This window comes from Lemur catta, chromosome 19, assembly GCF_020740605.2.
Source record: "Lemur catta isolate mLemCat1 chromosome 19, mLemCat1.pri, whole genome shotgun sequence".
In the NCBI taxonomy this organism is placed as follows: Eukaryota; Metazoa; Chordata; class Mammalia; order Primates; family Lemuridae; genus Lemur; species Lemur catta.
The window spans coordinates 35,736,275-35,757,641 of record NC_059146.1 but is presented as its reverse complement, the minus strand read 5'-3'; the positions used below and the strand labels follow the sequence as shown (position 1 = coordinate 35,757,641).

The window sequence follows — 21,367 nt, the reverse complement described above, 5'->3', positions numbered from 1 at the left end:
TGCAGCGCGGGGCGGGCCGGGGGAGGCGCGGCTGGCGTGGGACGCCAGGCTGGGCCCGGCCACCGCAGAGGCGCGTTCCGGTCTGGCCTGTGCTCCGAGCCCGCGGCGGCTGTGGCGGCGGCGGGCGGCATGCGCCGGTGAGATGCGGCCGCGGGCAGCGCGGACGCGAGCAGCGGCCCCCGCGGCAGCGGCGAAGGCGGGCGCGGGCCCCCGGGCGCCGGGTGCGCGGCGCATGAGGGAGAGCACGCGGGCGCCGGGCCGCCGCCCCCGCAGGCACTGGTTCAGGACTCGTTCGCCCCGCTGAGGCCGCGCCCGCCATGCAGGCCCCGTCGGGCCCCGAGCCCCGCGCCCCGGCCCCGGCCCCGGCTTCTTCCCCGGCCGCGGCCTCAGCCTCGGCGCCGCCGCGCGCCCCGGAGCTGGCGAGGCTGCGCGAGGAGCAGGAAAAGGTAACAGGCCGCGGCCGTCCGCCCGGCCGTCTGTGGCCGCGGTCTCGGGGGCCGCTCCGGTTCCCCCGGGCCCACCCGCCCCGCGGCCTCTGCGCCCCGAGCCCCCGACCCCGCGCCGGCCGGAGCGCGGCCTCCGCTCCTGAGGGGGAGAGTGTGGGAGAAACTTCTGTCACGTGCTCTTGTTGCCTTTTGTCCAGAGCCCTTTGCCCTTTGACCTTGGGGGACGTAGTGGGGGAGATGGGGAAGAGGGGTGTGACCGTCTGTTTAACTCGTGCACTAAAGCGAGTTTTCAGACTTGAGGTTCGCGTGAGTGCGTGGGGGCTTTGGGGGGGGGACGCACGCTGCAGGTGGACGTGTTCACCTGAATTTACTTTAGCTTGTTACTGTCTAAACATTGCTCGAAATGTGTCCTCTCTGTCGCTCTGTATGGGGGTGCACTTAAAAGTTTCACTGCGTTTGTAACGGTGTGCTGCGTGTGCAGTCCCAGCTCGGGTTATTGAGTATCTTTCAAAGTAGAATGCTATGTTTTAAAAATTTAGTTTAAATCGCACAGTGAGTTATTAGTTTTTAAACTACCAGGGACGAGGGAGAAAGTTTTGCATTTCTTAACGGGATTGTATATATAAAAAAAAGCATACCCTATTTAAGAAATAGTTGCATTGTTAAATTTGAGATTTTACCGTGCCTTCTGTGGTATTTCAGGTTGGTTCTATCTCCTGAAGTATCTTGAAATTCTTACTTTGAAAAGCAATATTTAATTTACTTAAAATGTCTTGTGCTGTATTGGGAGAGAGTATCATGGAGTAAAGGGTGAGGAAGTTGCTTCAAAACTATAGTTTGAGAGCCTCTGACTTTTTCAATTGACCATTCCTGTATAAAAATGGGTACTTGTGTAGGTACATAAATATACTCAATTCGACTAGATGGGGCTTTTCATAGAACCTAAACAACCCTGGTTTGCTTGGAAACCACCTGTTGTGATGAACTGTGGGAATCTTTCCTACTTTGTTCTGGCTGGTTTAAATTATTTTGTGCACTGGATTTCCCTTTCTCAGCCATTTTTCTCTAATACCACATACAAGTGTTGGATTTTAAACTTGGTGCCTTTTTTTTCTTTCAAAATAAAAGTTTAAAAATTCAACTAGTTTGGCTCGTTTAAATTATAAGACATTAATGGTCTTAATTTTTCTTTTAAAGAGAAAAATAGAAAAAGAAGTGAGAAAAAAACAGTCCTGTATGAAACCTTGTTGCTTTTGGCAAGACTATTTACGTTTTTAGTTTTTTCAGAAAATGTGAAACAGACCCTCAGAGAACGGTGTTTCCATTGCCTTTCGTCTGTAGGGGATAACTCTGCCCCTTCATAGTATATATATATACTGTGTGCATAATGCTGACTTGATATGTTTTCTCCCATTTGGCATATTAAAAAGAGAGATCCGTGGATTTATTCTGATTTTAGTGCTGCTGAAATACAAAGGATACTTCTGGGGTGCTCTGAACAGCTTTCTGGTAGGGTGTTGAGTTACACCTGAGCTAACTGCGTTTTCACTTACAGCCCTGTGGGAAACTGAATGGACTGTTTTCAGCGGACAGCGGATATTGCCAAATTATTTTTCTGTGTTGTGTTAATGTTAATTTGGCACATGAAATAAGCATGTGCATATCTGTCATCGGTATATAAAATTATTCTCCACTTCATGATAAAGCCTCTCAGTAAATGGACTAGATTTATTTAATGGAAGGATCTGCTTCAGTGGACAGGAGACCCATAAGGCCACAAAATAAACTGGTTAGATAGCTATACTTTTTTTTTTTGAGACAGAGTCTCACTCTGTTGCCCCGGCTAGAGTGCCGTGGCGTCAGCCTAGCTCACAGCAACCTCAAACTCCTGGGCTCAAGCAATCCTCCTGCCTCAGCCTCCCGGGTAGCTGGGACTACAGGTATGTGCCACCGTGCCTGGCTAATTTTTCTATATATATTTTTAGTTGTCCATATAATTTCTTTCTATTTTTAGTAGAGACGGGGTCTCGCTCTTGCTCAGGCTGGTCTCGAACTCCTGAGCTCAAACAATCCGATTGCCTCGGCCTCCCAGAGTGGTAGGATTACAGGCGTGAGCCACCATGCCCGGCTGATAGCTATACTTTATTTATAGCTTAGTATGGGAAAACTTCACATAGTAAACAGTAAATTGAACCTTTTTGCGAGGGACTTTATTTAGGCCTTAAAACCAGCCCCATTGTAGGAGTACAGCGAACTCTAGTAAAGTAGAAGCACGGTGATGTTCTGCATGTAAAAGGGGAAAATGTCATGGTAGCTTCATATTTGTGTGGCAGCCACTATTCCTTTATATAAGTCCAGTCACACATGCTTTTAAGTTCTTGGCTTTTCCCTATCTGGGCTCCAGGAGAGAGAATTAAACCTGGGAGAAAATGATTCTGAATGGTTGTTTTGACAGTTTTCCCTGCGTTGGTGCCCAGCTAGTTGGCTCTAGATGGAGAGAGCGAGCGATGAATACCTTACATACAATCCTTACATACAATACCTTAGGCTTAGGGCGCAGTTTTCTCTGGGAACATTGGTTGAGAGAGGCTGGTGGGTAATGTGATTTAAATGTGGCTCATCAGTTTTGTTCTTTTTAAAAAAAATTCAGGTAAGGCTATAACAAGTTTTACCTGGGTCCCTCTCTGTGATTTTTTTTCCTTACTTAGTTTCTGGAGCACTGAATAAAAAGCACAAAAATTGGCAACCTGAGGAAAAGGGCAAACAAGGGGCATGAATGAGTCAGTCCCAGTGAGTGACACATCTGTAGTAAATGGACAAAATCTTTTAACATTGTTTTCACTTTCACTTACAGACTCAATGCTGAAACTTTTTCTTAGTTAAAACTTTGGTTTATTTCTTTTTGATTTAGCAAAAAGACATGTAAGAAAGGTTTCCTGCAGGTTTATTTATAATAATGCATGTAATTAGGCATTAAAAACTGTAGTATGTATAGTATGGTTCCAGTTGTGTTTATATGTATGTAAATATTCACACTATATAGGAAAACACACAATTTTATTTCTTATAGTACCTAAAAGTTTGTGAAATAGGATGGATTAGGATTTTAGTTTTTTCAATAAAGGCTATTGATAAAACTTACATTAATTAATTTTAACAAAAATTGGGATATTGTATTTTGGTTGCTAAGCATGTTCTGAGCCTGAAAAATGGCTGGTTTGAACAACAGGTAGGTGGATTTATTTCTTGGTTACTCTGGAGCTGATAGATACAACTTAGTCAAAATAACCAACTTACAGTTGATATCCTTTTTTCCCTCAGAGGTTTTGTTTAATTTTAATTCTCTGTCAAAAGATACAGGGAGAGGAGGGAAACTTTTTTTTAATTTTTTTTCTTTTAACTAACTCTGTTTTTACCAACAGCAGTAAAATATTTGGTGGAAAAATGCAAGCTACTTAGGAGCCTGTCTAGACAGTGACCTATGCCATAAATCCTGTGATCTGGGACTGTTTTGGAGTGGCTTGGGCTGTTCAGTGAGGTTTCCTTGTACTAGATTTTTTTAAATCTTGTTGTATCTTAGAATTGCATTATGTTGAAATTTTGGTTTCTTGGCTAATGTGATGTTTCTGGGATATCTGTATTTTATATCTCTAGATACTATTATCTTTTATTAGCAGAACTACTAAGATTTTATTGTAATATTAAAAAAAGTGATATATATGGTAGTATTGTTTTCATAGGCTTATTTTCAGGATAATAGTAAGATTAGAAATTCATTAGGATAATTTGTTTATTTTTGAGTGCCTTGCATAATTCTCATTTGGAATTTTGGAATAGCTTATACTTTCCTAATATAGAACTTAGGGGAATTAAATGCATTAAGAGTAAATATTTTAAATTTTTCATAAATCAGAACAGCTAATTTAAGTTAATGAAGGAATTTCATATTTCTTGTGATAAACTAAACTGCAGGTAGTTTAAGGAATTGTCAGCCATGTAGCCTATATAGCAGCTATTCTCCCCAAGCCCAGAAGCCAAGGGTATCTACCCTGCGCCAGGCATGTTCTGAGTGTGCAGAAATGAACAAAACACAGAAAGTCCTTGCTTTCATGGCACTTACACTCTAGTGGTGAAGACATGCAGTTCGCACATTTAAAACGTCTGGTAGTTTGTGATAGGTAAGGCTAGGTAGAAAAATAAAAGCAAGGTAAGGGAGAGAGAGAGAATGTGAGGACCTGAGTGAAGGGAAGGCTGTCACGTAAGCACTGCAGGAGGGCTTGTCTGTTAGGTTTCCTTTGAGCAGAGCCCAAGAAGTAGGTGGGGGGGGGTGAGCTGTTGGGATGTGTGGAGGGTGTTTTGGACACGAGCTTTCTAGTCAGGGCAGCGGATGAGAGTGAGTGGGGTGAGAGCAGTACCAGATCGTCTGAGGTTTTTGGTTTTTGCTGTGTGAGGTGGGAAGCCATTGGAATGTGTTTTCACACTGAAATTGTACGTATCCCTCTGTCACGCATATGTGAAGACGGGAAAGGATGAGATTACATTCTGTGGAGTAAATCCCGTGTGTGCCAGGCGTCGTGATAGATATTGACAGATTTGGTGTCAGAATCTTCATTAAGAGCTCTTAATTTCTCAGGTGAACAGTTCGGGTTATTTCTAGTTTTTGCCTGGAACTTTCTCATGGGGTATTTGTGTTTTTAGTTCTACTTACAGTGTTTTTTTCCAGAGTGGTTGTACCAGTTACCACCTGCCAGCGGGTGTGGAAGTTCCCCTGCCCCACATCCTTACCGTCGATTGGTATTGTCTGTTCTTTTCATGTTGGCCGCCCTTCTGGTCACGACGCATCCAGCTGGTCTCCTTTTCAAGGGTTTATTGGCTACTTGGATTTTTAATCTGTTTTTGGTAAAATACTTGATCATCTCTGACCTATTTTCTATTGGAATGTTTGTAATGTTCTAATTGATTCGTAGTAATTCTTTACATATTTTTGATATGAATGCCTTTTCAGTTATATATTGTAAATATCTTCATACATACTCATAATATCTTTTTTCAGACCAAAGAAATTAGCACTGACAGCAAACATATTCAGATTTCCTCAGTTTTTCAAAAAATGTCATTTATAACTTTTTTTTTTTTTTTTTTTTTTTTTTTGAGACACAGTCTCACTCTGTCAGCCGGGCTAGAGTGCCTTGGATCAGCTTAGCTCACAGCAACCTCAAACTCCTGGGCTCAAGCGATCCTTCTGCCTCAGCCTCCCAGGTAGCTGGGACTGCAGGCATGCGCCACCATGCCTGGCTGTATAACTCTCCGTTTCAGTCCAAGATCCAGTCAGAGATCACCGTGGCATTTGGCTGTTTTATCTCTTCAGTCTTCTTTCATCTAAAATAATCTCCTTGCCGCCTTTTGTCTTTATGGTATTGGCATTTCTGAAGAGTTCAGGTCAGTTTTCTCATAGAATTTTCCACAATTTGGAGGTGTCTAATGAGTATAATCGTGAAGAAAAAAAGTTAAACATTTTTTCACGAGAATACTGCATAGGTAATTGGGTGCAGTGGCATGCACCTGTCACCCCAGGTACTCAAGCTGTTGTGGGAGGAGCTCTCGAGCCCAGGAATTGGAGTCCAGCCTGGGCAACACAGCTGTGAGACCCTGTCTCTTTAAAAAGGAAGAAGAAGAAAAGGAATACTGCATAGATGATGACTACTTGCCATTGCACAACATTAGGAGACTCATATGTCACTTTCTTCCATTGTTGATGTTACTAATCCCGCGGTGGTATCTGCCAGGTCTCTCCACCGTAAAGGTCCTTTCCCCCTGTGTAGGGAATAAGAACTTTAAATGATGATTAATACTTGAAGACACTGTAAATATCCTGTTCCACAAAAGCCTTTTGCTATGGGTGATCTTTGCCTAAATCAGTTATTATATTGGTGTTTGCACATTAGTGATTTTCTAACCATCTGTATTTATTAGCTGGTGTTTTTCTGTAAAGAAGAGCCTAGCAATCCCTTCCCCCCTTTTCAGCTTCACTATAAACTCATTTTTTTTTTTAATTCAGAGTGATAGAATTTTTGTCCTTTTCATGCTCGAGTCCTAAATTTGGCCAGTGGGAGCCCCTCCAGTCTGGCTCAGCACGCTTTCTTTTGACTTGTTCTGCTATTCTTTGATCATTGCCCCTGCTTTTAGGATGTCTCAGGCTTACTGGTAGTTTCCTTGCCTTAGTCCTGAAATTGACTAGTGTTTCAAAGAGCCCTGGTTCATTTTGATGAGAGATGCTTGGAAACCAGGATGTGAACCCAAGTAGTGCTGACTGCTACTGGGTTGTTAATTGCATCAGGGCACTTTTATTTCCTTTGGGTAGATTTGCAGTAGTGGGATTGCTGGATCAAATGGTCAGTCTACTTTTAGTTCTTCAGGGAATCTCCACACTGCTTTCCCTAGCAGTTGTGCTAGTTTGCATTCCCCCCGACAGTGTATTAGCATTCCCTCTGCACGCATCCATGTTTTAAAAAAGATACCTGCACTCAAATGTTTATCACAACACAATTTCACAGTTGCAGAGATACTGAACCAGCCTGAGTGCCCATCAACTGATGAGTGGATAAAGAAAATGTGATCTATTACATATTTACCATAAAGTATTACTCAGCCATAAAAAGGAATGAAATAATTTCTTTTGCAGCCAACTCGGATGGAACTGGAGACCGTTATCCTAAGTGGATTTTCTCAGGAACGGAAAAACAAATGCCACGTGTTGTCACTTATAAGTGGGAGCTAAACGAGGGGTATAGATGGTCCTAAAGTGGTGTAAGGGACATTGAAAACTAAGAAGGGGGGCAGTGAGAGAGGGGTGAGGGATAAAAATGTACCTGTTGGGTACAATGTACACTGTGCTGGCGATGGGTACGCTGAACGCCCTGGCTTCAGCATGATACAATTCGTCCCTGTAACAGAAAACACTTGTACTCCCTAAATTTTTTGAAATTAAAGAGAAAACCAACAAACAACAAAAAAGACCCCTTCAGTGGACAGTACTAAGGAAATACATTAACCTTCAGCGTACTAGGAAGAATAGTCATCACCATTTACCATCTAGGTCCAGTGGACCCTTCCTACTTCTTTTATTTTTAAGTAATTTTTACAAATAATTTACAGAACTAAGAATAAGGGAGAGTGAAAAACAGTTTTATTGGAAAGTTTAATCAGCATCTGAACATAGCAGTCCTCTTTATATTAAGTAAATCTTGATGTACAAAGGTCATAAGAAATTTAGTAATACCGCCACGTCATTTTAGAAAAGTGGGGCGGTCCAGGTTCTTGTTGCAAGTTACTACACGATGAAGTTCTTCCTGTCGAATGACCAACTGGATGGAAATATACTGTTTCCTTTTGTTCTTACATGTGGAGTGTTCACTCATTGATTTTCCTTTCTTTCCTTATTCAAGGCAGTCAACCTTTATTCAACATTTACTAAGTTCAGATGTGTATAGTTCTCTTTCTCCATTGGCATGGTCTGTTCTAGGACTTACGATGATAAAAAGATAAACCATTGTGTCATCTCTGCTTCCAGAACTGATTTCCAGTGTCTTCAGGAGTTTTTCCCCCTAGCCTCTGACCTCAAGGAACTTAAAAACTTGTAGGAGCAGAAAAGGAAATAGAATTTAGAGATCTTTTATTCTAGCAATCTTATTATTTTATGTGTATAAAATTTGCCATTTTGACCATTTTTAAGTATACACTTCAGTGACAGTTGATTAAATTCACTGCTATGCAGCTGTCACCATTATTTCCAAAATTTCATCTAGATATTAAACTGATTTATCAGATACATGAGTGGCAAATATTTTCTCCCATTCCATAGGTTGTCTTTCACTTCCTTGATAATGTCCTTTGATGCATACAAGTTTTGATGAAGTGCAACTTATTTTTTCTTTTATTGCTTGTATTTTTGGTATCATATCCAAGAATCCATTGCCAAGTCCAAGGTCATGAAGATGCACATCTGTGTTTTCTTCTGAGCTTTATGGCTTTAGTATAAGAGTATTCATCTGAACATTTGAAATATTTTTATCTCTGGTGATGCTTCTTGCCTTCAAGTCTCTTTTGATGGATTTTTGTATGGTCACACTAGCTTGTTTTGTTTTTTCATGGTCTTTTGCAGAAAGTTCTTTTAACCTCAATCTGCATGTGCTCAAAGTGTGTCTCATAAACAGCATATGGTTGTTTAAATAGTCTGCACATCTTTTCCTTTTTTTAAAAAAACAAAACAAAATAAAAGAAACAGAGTCTTGCTTTGTTGCCCAGATTGGAGTGCAGTGGCATGATTATAGCTCACTGCAACATTGAATTGATCCTCCTGCCTCAGCCTCCCGAGTCGTTAGGATTATAGGGGTGTGCCACCATGCCTGGCTAAGTTTTAAAATTTTTTGTGGAGACGGGGTCTCACTATGTTTCCCAGGCTGGTCTTGAACTGGCCTCAGGCAATCCTCCTGCCTTTGTCTCCTAAAGTGCTGGAAAGTACATGTGTGAGCCATGATTCTTTTCCTTTTATTTAGAGTATTTAGTCAATTATATATAATGGAATTTCTGATATATTTAGTTTAATTTTATCACTTTTCTATTTGACTGACTTTGTGTTTATTTTTTTATTTTTTAAAATTGTAGTAAAATATACATAATAAAATTTGCCATTTTAATCATTTTAAGTGTACAGGTCAGTGGCATTAAGTACATTCATATTATTGATCAGCCGTAACCATGAGCTACCATTCATCTCCAGGATTTTTTTTTAATCTTGCAAAATTGAAACTCTGCACCCATTAAACAACAACCCTGTTCCTCTCTCCCCTGGCAACTGCCATTCTGCTTTCTGTCCCCATGAATTTGGTTACTCTAGATACCTCACATAAATGGAATCCCAGAGTACTGTCCTTTTGTGCCTGGCTTATTTCACTGAGTATAAAGTTTTCAGGGTTCATCCATGTTGTAGCATATGTCAGAATTTCCTTCCTTTTTAGGACTGAGTGATATTCCATTGTGTTATAGAATGTATTCGGCATCATATTGCACATTTTTGAGTGTTCTCTGTCAGTGGATAACTCGGGTTGCCTCCATCTTCTGGCTACCTGTGAGTAACGTCACTGTGAACATGCGTGTGCAAGTACATGTTCAAGTCTCTGCTTAGTCTTCTTTTTGGGTGTACTCAGAGGTGGGGTTTCTGGATCATGTGGTAAATCTGTGTTTAGTTTTTAAGCAACTGCTGTACTGTTTTTCCGCAGTCGTCCTGCTATTTCACACTCCCAGCAGCAGTCCACAAGGGTTTCAGATTCACCACATGTTTGGCTGCATTTGGTATTTGCTGTTTTTGTTTTTTGTAATAGCTGCCCTAGTGAATGTGGAGTGCTGTCTCATTGTAGTTCCTATTGACCTACTTTTATGTTTTTTCTCTGCTTTTTTTTTTTGCTTGCCTTCAGATGAATCAGACATTCTTTATTATATTTCCTCCTGTTAACTTGTTTGTGATACATACCCACCAAATCAAATAAAAAACAAAACAGCAAACCCACTTCTTGAATTACTGCTTCCATGCGTAATTGAAACTCTGTACCCATTCTACATATTTTAAGCACCATAATACTGTATTCAGTTGTTCTGTGTGGTCAATATTGATTTATCTCTACATTCCCCAACCTTTTTCTTAACGTGTACATTTGCTCTTTAATTCTTTCTGCATTTATATTACTCTGAAGAATCCCTTTGTATTTTTTTTTACAGATCACATTTATTTAATACATGTCTAGTCATTTAACAATTTTTTTATAGATCACATTTAATAACAAAATGTCTAGTTGGTTAATAAACCTATTTCTTTTAATGAAAGTCTGTTGGTACACAGTTTTTGTTTCTTTTGAAAATGTTTTCATTTTTTCTTCATGCTGGAGGATCTATTTGCTATGTACATAATTATAGATTTTCAGTTATTTTTTTCAGCACTTCAAAGTTTTATTCTATTATCTTTCCATTTCTGTCATTTTTATTTATTTATTTATTTTATTAGAGACAGGGTCTTGCTCTTGCTCAGACTGGTCTCAAATTCCTGAGCTCAAGGGATCCTCCTGCCTTGGCCTCCCAGAGTGCTGGGGTTATAGGTGTGAGCCACTGCACCCGGCTTATTTCTGTCATTTTTATGTTGAAGTTAGCTCTGGTTCTAATTCTTGTTGCTCCTTTGAAGGCAGTGTATCCACCCCATCCCCCAGCTGCAACTAAAGTTTTCTTTCTTCTTTTTTTTTTTGCAATTTAAAATTTTTTTTTGATTTTCAGCCTCTAATCACATGAAGGTTTTCTCTTTTCCTTTGGTTTTCACCACTGTAACTATGTTGTGCCTTATGTAATTTTCTTTGTATTTTCTTCCTTGGGGTTCTTGGAGTTTCTTGAATCTCTTGGTTGATACCTTCTAATCTATCATTTTTAGAACATCCAGAATTGAAGATCTTTTCAGTGTTGCTTCTGTTACATTCTCTCTTGCATCTCTTTCTGCATATCCAGTTATGCTGTATTTCACATGTCTCTTATTGGTCTTTTTTGTATTTCCCATTTTTTATTTTTGGATCTCTGGATTTTAACTGGGATATTTTCTTTTGACCTATCAAGTTCAAATATCCTGATTTCTGCTGTGTTTAACTCCTTTTTAACACCATTTGTTGAGTTAATTTTAGGTACTTAAGTTGTAGAATTTCTATTTGATCTTTTAATATGGATTTCAATTCTCTAGTGAAATTTGCCATCTTTTCCTCTATTTTCTTGAACATGTTAATCGTTGTTATAATATTCTAGTTAATTAATTCCAGTATCTAGATTGCATGTGTGTTTGGTTTTGTGTTCTGGTTTGTTTTTTTCTTCCTTTTGATATTTAGTCATATGATCCTGTTTCTTGGCATCCTAGTAACTTTTGATTAAATGCTGGGGTTGTCATAAAAAATTGTAGCTGCTCCTGAAGATGGTCTCTTTCTCTGGAAAAGGCTCACCGTTTCTTCTGCTAGGTAGATGGAAGGGGAGCTGGTCACCTTAGTCCAGGCAGGTACCGAGTGGAGTGAAGGCCAGGGGGGTGGTTAGGAAGGCAGCTGCTCCTCCTGGTTCCTTCACGTTGATCTGAGAGCCTGGTTTTTTTTTTTTGTTTGTTTTTTTTTTTTGAGACAGAGTCTCACTGTGTTGCCCGGGCTAGAGTGAGTGCCATGGTGTCAGCCTAGCTCACAGCAACCTCAAACTCCTGGGCTTAAGCGATTCCACTGCCTCAGCCTCCTGGGTAGCTGGGACTACAGGCATGCGCCACCATGCCCGGCTAATTTTTTCTATACGTATATATATTTTTAGTTGGCCAGATAATTTCTTTCTATTTTTAGTAGAGACGGGGTCTCGCTCAGGCTGGTCTCGAACTCCTGACCTCAAGCGATCCACCCGCCTCGGCCTCCCAGAGTGCTAGGATTATGAGAGCCTGGTTTTGTTCACCCGGGCGTCTTTCCTTGGAGGCTTCTGAACTTTGAATTTTGTTTCATCCTGAGCTTTGCTTTTCAGAGTTTCAGTTTAGCTTTTGGGCCTTTACAACTTCAGAATTTGACAAATGTCATGAGAGGGAAACCAGCTGTATGCTTAAGACTTTATGTGTCTCATTTTGTTACTGTAACCTTTTGAGGCTGCCTAAGGCTCTGCTTGTTTCTGTCCCCTGGCTGTGGCTGTGTGCTCAGGGCCTTCTGCCTGTGCCCAGAATTGTCTGAGCAGGAAGTGGCTTCAGGTTATCAATTTACTCGTATCCACAGTTCTCCCCTTTCTGAGTTTTTAGACCCTGTTGTCCTCACTGCTTTGGCAACGCTTGGATTCCTTTAAAGAGAGAATTTTTGTGTTTATCTGTCTTGTTACCAGAGGAATTACTGGTTTGTCACAAGCTTTTTGTCCTACTTGGAGATAGAAGTCTGGACTGAGTTTGGAAGTTGCATGGCTATTTGCAGTGATTTAGTATTAATTTTACTACAGTCTCAATGAAGGTAATGTTTCTTTAAAATAAAAATGTGCTTCATTATTGCAAATGACATTTCAGAGATTGCTTTAATTTGACTTTTTTGTTACTAGTGAGGATGTTCCCCCCCATTTTTCTCTTTGTATTTACTCTTTAATGGATTACTTGTTTCCTTTGAGCTTTTCACTGGCGTATTATCATCCTAATCTGTGTGATAAATTTACTACTCTAAAATTTTCTTAGTCAGTTGTAAACCATAGAAATGCTCGGAAGGAAATTCTGGAAGAAATTGCTGCAAGAAGTCAGGAGGAACTCAAGGGCAGGATTTTCGTGGGAGCGTGTGTGTTTTGTTTTCTTGCATATCTGTATTGTTTCACACCAGCTTTAGGTGGTTTGTTAGCATGTGCAAATCCCATGTGGTCATGCTCTCAAGACCAGTATCTCTGATCAGCTCTGCCTTTCCTTATGTCCAGAGTAGATAGGTTGGTCCATCTACTCTCTGTTCATTGTGGCTGCAGATGGAGAAATGGGAATTTTAGCCTATTTTTTATGGGGGAAAGGGAAGGTTACTAAGGCGGAAGGTATCTGAGTGGAGAGGAAATGATTAATATGTCTAGTAAGACAGTGGGCATGCAAGCTGCAATTCAGGCAGTATTTCTGATTTAGAAATACAGATCACAGTTTCTTATGTGCAGTTCAGAAAAGCACTGAAAACAAAATTATTCCTACGTTTGTGGCATGTTCATTTGTTGACAAAACTAACTGCAACTGATTTGAGTGAGACATTTATTCCGTTTTGAATATTCATATGTTTAATTGCAAATGTCATTATATTTGCTACAAGGAGTGTTCTGTAATATTTGATGCATGTATTATATTACCTTACTAAAATATATAAAGTTCTAAACTGAGGAAAACATCTCTCAGGGTTTTTGGCTGAGTGATTGCAGACCTGTACTTCTTTAAAAGGACTTACTTATGCTGACTATATATATATAGCAGGTGAATATTGGTGAATAAGAATGGCCCCTATCTCAGGGGGCTTTCAGCCAGTACAGTTAGAGTTTCTTGGATCCCTGATTCAGATAATCCCAGAAACACACCCTCTACACATGTCAGTGTTTTTATTCTTAGACACGTCACCAGTCTTAAAATATTGCCAATAGGGGAAAACTGTATGTAATCAGAATACTTGGGATTAAGAGTAACGAAAAGAGCCCTAATTTGTAGGTAAAACCAACAAGGGAGTGAGATGTATGGTACCAAAGTACGTTAGACATAGTCCTGTGTTTTTATAAAAAGAGACTAGATTTGAATACTGAAAAAAATGCCTGAAAAGCATGTGTGGGAGCAAACTGGCTAAAATGTAAAAGGATTAAGATGATCATTTTGATTCCATCTTAGCTAAATTTTTAAATAACATTTAAGTGTTTTAAGAAGTGGCTCTTTGTAATTGCTTTTCAGCAGATTTAGAACAATTTGTTTAAAAGTGAAATGGTTGTCTTTGCTTTTGTGGTGGTTTTTATATAGTAACACTCAGTTTATTCTAATTTGTCTCACTGCTTATTGCGATTTTTTTCTGTTAGGAACCTGTAGTCAATTCCTGTCTTCTTTACAAAAGGCTTTATTTAACAGATTTGTAATTTTTGCTAATTTTGTTGAAAGTACACTTCTTGTATACTTTGGCAATAACATTTATACATCTAATTAATTGACAATTTATCTTTTAAGAAATTATTTTTAGCCTTTAAGTAACTGTCAGTTAGCAGTGTATGTGTGATACTTTTTTCATTTTGACTCAGCAGCTTTAAAACCAAAATAGTAAGATCTGTCTTGAAGCTACAGTCTAGCAAGAGAAGCAAACTATATAAATTTAGACAGCTCTGATTAGTACAATTCCCAAACTGTTATTTTATACATTAACCCATACAGGAAAAATTTGAAATTGCAGTACAGTGAGAAAAGTTTTAAAAGTGAAGTGAAGCATTTTTGAAAGAAGTATCAAAAATCACGAAGCAAACTTAACCTTTTGGCTTTCTGTTCTAGTCTAGTTTTAATGTGACACTGTATTTAACTAGGAAAACTCATAGGTTGATGCCCCCTTGTGGTCTGTCACCAAAATAAATAGCACAAATGGAAATTTTAAGTACTGGAGATCTTACCGCATGTTAAATCATTCATTCATTCCTTTATCAAATAATTTTTAAAAAGCAGCTTCTAAGGAAAAATAGCAAAAGAATTATTATTATTCCTATTTTCCATGTAATTTATTGACCTTAAAATTTGTTAAATAATATTCTAACCCTTTATAATAGAATGTGTATGTTAGCAGGACACCAGTGTACTGAATAACAAACAGATTGTTGGATGGGCTGCCTGTCATTGTCGTTCTGGGCATTTAACTCTATTAGCTGTTGTAAGTGTCTTAAAATACGAGATGTGATAGTAATTATGGGGTTAGCCCGTTACCTTCCTGCCCGCCCCCAAACATACACACACACACACACACACACACACACACGCGCGCGCGCGCACACAAACTCACACTCACACACACTAGTCCATAATGCTTGGGAAATGTGTTGTTTCTACCTAGTCATTTGATCTGAAAGTCAGTAGCTGTATGGGACATGGGAAGTAGTAAGAATTTATGTTCGTGAATTGGTGAATTTAACGCTTACGGTATTTGCTTTTATTGACATTATTGGCAAGGTCTCATTTGTGAGTTTAGGACTGAAGAAGAAGTGGAGGAGAAGCAGCAACAGCAGTCAGTGTTTTAGGAAAGGTAGACTGCAGATGTGACCAGCTACCTTTCTCTGTTACCCAGTGAGTTGTGTGATAGTTGGAAGCAGTCCGTTACAGGGAGTATGGGCTTTTGGATTAGATAGACCCAGTTAGATAGACCTTGTTTTAAAAAATCTGGTTTCATCTCTTACCAGTTCTTGGACAGTTGTGTAATATTAGCTAAAGTTACTTCATCTCTGAACACAGGTTTCCTCTCTTTAAGAAGAGGTTAAAACCTACCTCATTGAACTGTTTACAGCTTGATTTTCATGGTAGGAAGTGGCATATACCACTGTTGTTATTCATAGGTTAAAAACAGTTTTGTGTTGTAAAGAAAGTGTACCATATAATTTTGTTTTGTAGCTCCTCGGTTGTTGATAAAGACTGTTAATGGTAGATCGTATCTTACAAAGTGGTAAATCAGCTCATAGTCTTTTTTGTTTACTGTGGACTTATTGCTGTACTACTACATAAGTACATATTTTATTTACAAATTGTTGACTATACGTACAGTCATTATTTTAAAGAATTTACTAGTTCATTTATTTTAATAGTTGAAGCCTAGAAACTAATCCTTTTTATAAAAATGATAAAATAAGGCATTTTCTTTAGGGGTAACATTTGCATGTTTTGGCAGATTTATCTTAAAAAACAAACTAGGGCTCACTACCTTATGGTCACTGTATTTAATACTTAAAAGGAATTAATCTGAGTCCCCTTTCAGGAGAAGTAAGATTATTTGGAGTAATCTACCTTTTAGGAAAAATAAGTGGTGTTTTTTTTTTTTTTTTTTTTTTTAAATAACCCACGTACATTCAACTTTGAATCATAAGATTTTTCTCGCTCATAAAATTTTCCTTGGATGCTAAGTTACAGAAACTTACTAATTTTTTCTTTTGAATAACTTATTGTAAAAGAGAAGAAAACTAAAAAAAAAAAAAAACCCTCAAAATATAAATAAATACAACTGCTTGGGTTCAGATGTTTTTTGAAAGTAGGTGGACCTTAAATCACATGAACAAAGGTAAGAGTAGACATACCATCGGAAGGCTGTCCCAGGTGTTTTCAGACCTGCCTCTTTACTTTCCCCTTATTTCTGATTTCCAGAATATCACTTCCCTAGTCTGCATTTGGACTGAACTCTCTGATGTTCTAAACACTACATGTAAGGCAGTATTTTGGTAGTGAAAATTTCTCTTGTAAGTTATGAAATGGGTTTTTGTTGTTGGTCTATCCTTGAATATCTGTTCCTAGGGAGACCATTTTAGGAAAGAACAGGGCTGGGGATGGGGAGGATGGCTAGAACAGAGTGGAGGTGGGCTGGGGAGTGATGGCAGGAACACATGCCACTCCACCACCGACCAGTTCCTTAAACATAAAAAGCATATGTGCCAAATTTACATATTTACTAATTAAAAAGGCTTCCTGGAAACATGAAGTAGACTATCTTCTATAACCTTTAACACTGTCACTAATGGATATAGCTTAGAAAATTTCATCGAAGGTCTTTTAAATAATGTAAGTGATTATGAATATGTAACTAGTTAATATGCAGCTACGAAAGGATTATCGTGTGGAGGTTAATGAACATTCTGCTCTTACGGTTTGCAGGGCTTTTCTTTTTGTGCTTTTGGCTCTCTTCATGCTTGGAAACACATGCGTGGGGATTGGAAAACATCCTGACTGTTTTTGGGTCTCATCTTTTAATGGGGTTGTTAAATAGGAACTTATAAAAAGGATTTCATGAAGGTTTTTTTTTTCTTTTTCAAGTTACATTTAATTCTATTTGTCTATTTTATAATGACTGCCAAATCAGAAACAGTGAAATGGACTGATGTAGTTTTAGCTTGGCTCTTCCAGATGTAAAGTCAGAGCTCTATTATATATTTCCACTGTTATTAAGTGTTGCTGTGTGATTGATACTTACTGAGAGATCTTCATTCTAAAACGGACTTTTTGTGCTGAGTTAATGTGTAGTATGGTTGGGCATCTGATTACAGCATGTATTTTTTTGGTGTGGGATTGCTGCCTTAGTATTTAAATGTCCCAGAGGAGGACATTTATTTCAGGAATTAAATGTTATAATAGAGGAATTTAGTGACAGATCGAAAAAAGAAAATCTTATAATTTTTGGGTGAGACGTTGAGTGTGTACAAGAGGCAATGTTGGTGTTTAGAACAGTAAAGTGGAGCAGTGTGTTGCAAACCAGATAATGCTGCTGTCTTTTCCACATGGCCTCAATATTAAGCATTTTGGTTTCTATCGTTTAGTTTCTCTGTCTCCAAAATGGTGCAGTGTTATTCTAGATTGGTGTTTAAAATTTTTATTGATAGGTAATTTAAAAGTAGATGATTAACAATCTTTGAAAATAGTGTTAATTTTAAAATTGCCATTCAAAAATAGTGTTATTTTTTTAAATTACATTTTCCCTTATTAACAAGTGTTCTTATTTGTTTCCTGAGCATATTGAGGCTCTACTGAAATATCTTTAAGGAAACAAATAACTTTTGTGCTTAATTTCATTGTTTCAGTATTATAAACGTAGTTTAAACTGGCTGTGAAGTGCTTACAAATTTTATCATAATTCACTGGGGAACAAATGAGCTGTTCAGAGCATCTCTTTATCCCAAGTATTTCTTCTTGAAAATGTAGTAGAAAAATATCACTGAATTCATTTTTTAATGCGTCAGAATAAAAATTACAGGTGAAAACATTTGGAGATATACTGACAAAATAAAATATTTTCACTACTGTCATTTTTTTTTTTTTTTACTGATGAAACGTGGATGTTACATTGGTTTCTTGTTATTTATAACATTTGCGTATTCTACAAAATATGTAACATTGAAAACAGGTCTGTAGATTGTACAAAATACTAGTTATCTTATATCATATGTCACCTAATAGTTATGAAGCGGGTTTTGTACCAAAGTATGAATCAGAAAGCTGTAATTTGTTCTGCAGTTATCAGCCTGCATTAGAGGGTTATGATAAAGTGTGCTGCTTAAAAACTAACATTCACATCTCTGTGCATTTGACAAATAAAAATGTATACTGAGATGCTATTAAATCTGTAAAGCCACTGCTTTAGTTTTCAGATGCTCTGATTTTGTAGCTCTGTGTGCATAGCCCTGTTTTTCATGAGTAGTTATCTGTTTCCATGACAGGTGGTCACTAACTGCCAAGAGAAAATCCAGCATTGGTGAGTGAAAGATGGTTTTATTTCACTTCTGAAATACTGATTTGGTAACCTATTTGTATTTAAATAATATGTGTGCAGTTTTTATGTGTATGTGACCAGTAATTGAATTCTTCTAGTAATCTCCATTTTGAATGCCTTTGATACTAATTTATATTGTCTTTCATCCTTTTCTGAATTACATGTTTCCTGATTTCCTGAAGTTGTGTCACTATTTGTGTTTATTCTAATTGCCTTCTTTTTTCTTTCCTTTTTTCTTTAAAAAATTAGAATAATAATATCATTATGAAGTGGAGACAGTCATTTTTGAACCTAATCATAAAGAGCTCTATTTTGGGAATATTTCTTATATTTGTAGTAGAAAAATAATTGGAATCAGCTATTTTAAAATAATGATGGAAATATGGCACAGAAACATTTTCCCAAAGTTTGAAAAATCAAATTTCCTACATTTCACAGCTAGCTTTCTAGATTGCACTTTTTGAAAGAAAATTTCTATTTTAATGTGCTAACCTACAGTTAATAGGACAGTGCTTGGTAAATAACCTTTCCTTTAGCTTCTGAGGAAAACACTCGATTTAATGATGAATAAAATCTTATATTATGAGTTGTCATGAGGTATAGCTGTTGATCTTACAGATATCAAATTACAATATAGCCATGCTGTGTTTACGAAGATTTTGCTGAGAGAACAACAGGAGCTGTCTTGATTATTGTCTGCAGGGTTATTGCAAAATCATGGTAACTGCCCCTTTAGTGGTGAGATTAAACCTTCGGTTATACACCATCAAGCATATAATATTTTAAATTTATTTTAAGAGGCTTTTTCTTCATGCCTGAGAGATCTCCAAGGAAATAATTCATAGTTAGTATATATCAAATGTTTTTTGGTTTAAATGCACATAGGCTGCAAGCAGTGGATAAGAGTGAAAATCGGTATAATCTGTACACATCATCTTATTAAATTTTGACTACTGGCTTGCAGAAAAATAATCTAAAACTAGTAATATTCACTTTATAAATAAAAATTCGAGACTTCATTAATTTTCAGTAAGTGCAACATTGTAGTTGCATCCTGGTAGTGTGAGTCTGTCAACATTTCCATAAGACCATTCCCTTTTCGTTATACATTCCGTTCAGGATAAAACTTGAAATTCAAGTCTTTGGCCAAAGAATTTTTTTCCCCTGCAAATTTGGCCAAAGTGGTTCATTTTACAATTAATTCTCAGGGGAAGTTTTATTAATGTGGACTTATATCTACTGGTTTTGGTAAGGAGTTCAGGAAATTAGAAAAGGTTGTGTTCACTCAGGACAGAGACTGTTTATACAGATGTGTGAATAATAACTTGCTTTTGATTTGTTTGTAAGATTCTTTCCTTTTTAGAGAATTCTTTAAGGATGGGGCATGTTTTTATCCTTTAATCCACAGCTCCTCCTGTTTGGCACAAAATGGGTGCTTAATAAATGTTTGAACAAATGAAGACCAAATATATGGCTGTATTACATTCTAGTTTACAAATACTGTGATAGTGCATGAATCTGGTGAGCAGTGACAGAAATGGGACATTTACTTTCCAGTTTTCTAAAACCTTCCAAACTATGGAAGCTTAACATATTTGCCTGCACATATCTTAAATAATATAGTACCTTAACTGTACATTAAAAAATTAAAATTTTTTTCGGGTTAAAATTTGCATTTTCCTCTGAGCCATTTCTGATATATCCTAGGAAACAGGCTTTTCTGTTTGCTTTTTAATGAGGATCTATACATGGTATCATATTGCTGAAATCTGAACAGCCAGTATACCCATCAATTTATTATAGTCAAAAATTGAAACCAAAGTGTCTCCATTCCCCCTGAAAGCCAGGAAGTTGCTATTTGGGAGCATCATGGAATTCTTATGATACTTTTGTATTCTCTTAATTCCTCAAACAATGATGAGTTCCTCTCATATGCCAGTGTTGTGCCGCTGTTTAGAATTGAGAGACCCTGCCGTGGAGGAATTCACAGACACTAAACAGAGAAATCACAATAATTTTGTGCTGTTTGCAGAGGTATGAAACAAGTACAGAGCGAGTTTAGAGGCTGGAGCCTCTTAAGGGTGTCTCTCACACTACTGTGAAAAGCATGCTGCTTTTTTTTTTTTTTTGAGACAGAGTCTCACTCTGTTTGTTGCCCAGGCTAGAGTGCCACGGTTGTCAGCCTAGCTCACAGCAACCTCAAACTCCTGGGCTCAAGTAATCCTCCTGCCTCAGCCTCCCCTGTAGCTGAGACTACAGGCACTCACGCCACCACGCCCAGCTAATTTTTTCTATTTTTAGTTCCCTGGCTAATTTTTTCTTTTCTTATTTATTTATTTATTTTTTTAATAGAGATGAGTCTCACTCTCGCTCAGGTCTTGAACTCCTAACCTCAAGCTGTCCTCCCACCTTGGCCTCCCAGAGGGCTAGGATTACAGGCGTGAGCCACTGCCCTGGACAGCATGCTGCTTTTCATTCTTTAACCCTTGGTGTTAGCTTAGTCTAAAATATAACTCATGAGGCTAAGCTCCATACCAATATAATACGGAAGAACAAAATATATGATTTTAAAAGTACATTCTTATGCTAGTGTTGTTTATGCTTGTTTGTGGAATTTTAAAGGAGTTTTTTAATTTAAGGGACAAGTAATGTATATTCTTGGTTCAGAAACAGTCTAAATTGTTTTTTTTTTTTTTTTTAAATGTAGGAGAGGAAGTAAAAATATTTGTAGAAAAGTAGGAGTGAAAATGGTCTGGGACCAGAGGATCTGCCCTAAAAAAAGTCTCTTCTGGAAAAGTAATTTAAGTCCCAGTACTTTGGTGAACTAGGGCACTTATGATATTTGTTTAGTTAATAACAGATAAAAAGAAAACATTCAAGCCTAATAGATGAGAATTTGTACAACAT

At 38.0% G+C, this 21,367-nt stretch overlaps 1 protein-coding gene across 3 annotated transcripts in view; it reads left to right on the top strand.

Annotated features, from left to right (window-relative positions):
* The first annotated feature begins 302 nt into the window (after positions 1-302).
* URI1 (URI1 prefoldin like chaperone) overlaps positions 303-21,367 on the top strand; it is a 53,504-nt gene continuing 32,439 nt past the window's right edge. The window contains exons 1-2 of one of the 3 annotated variants that reach the window (XM_045531744.1): positions 303-446; positions 18,408-18,442. In XM_045531744.1, the coding sequence (XP_045387700.1) occupies positions 318-446; positions 18,408-18,442 (164 nt within the window). In that variant the 5' untranslated portion in view covers positions 303-317. Of the gene's footprint in view, positions 447-12,463; positions 12,485-18,407; positions 18,443-21,367 lie in introns of those variants that run through there. The other 2 variants (XM_045531746.1, XM_045531747.1) reach the window with 2 other exon arrangements.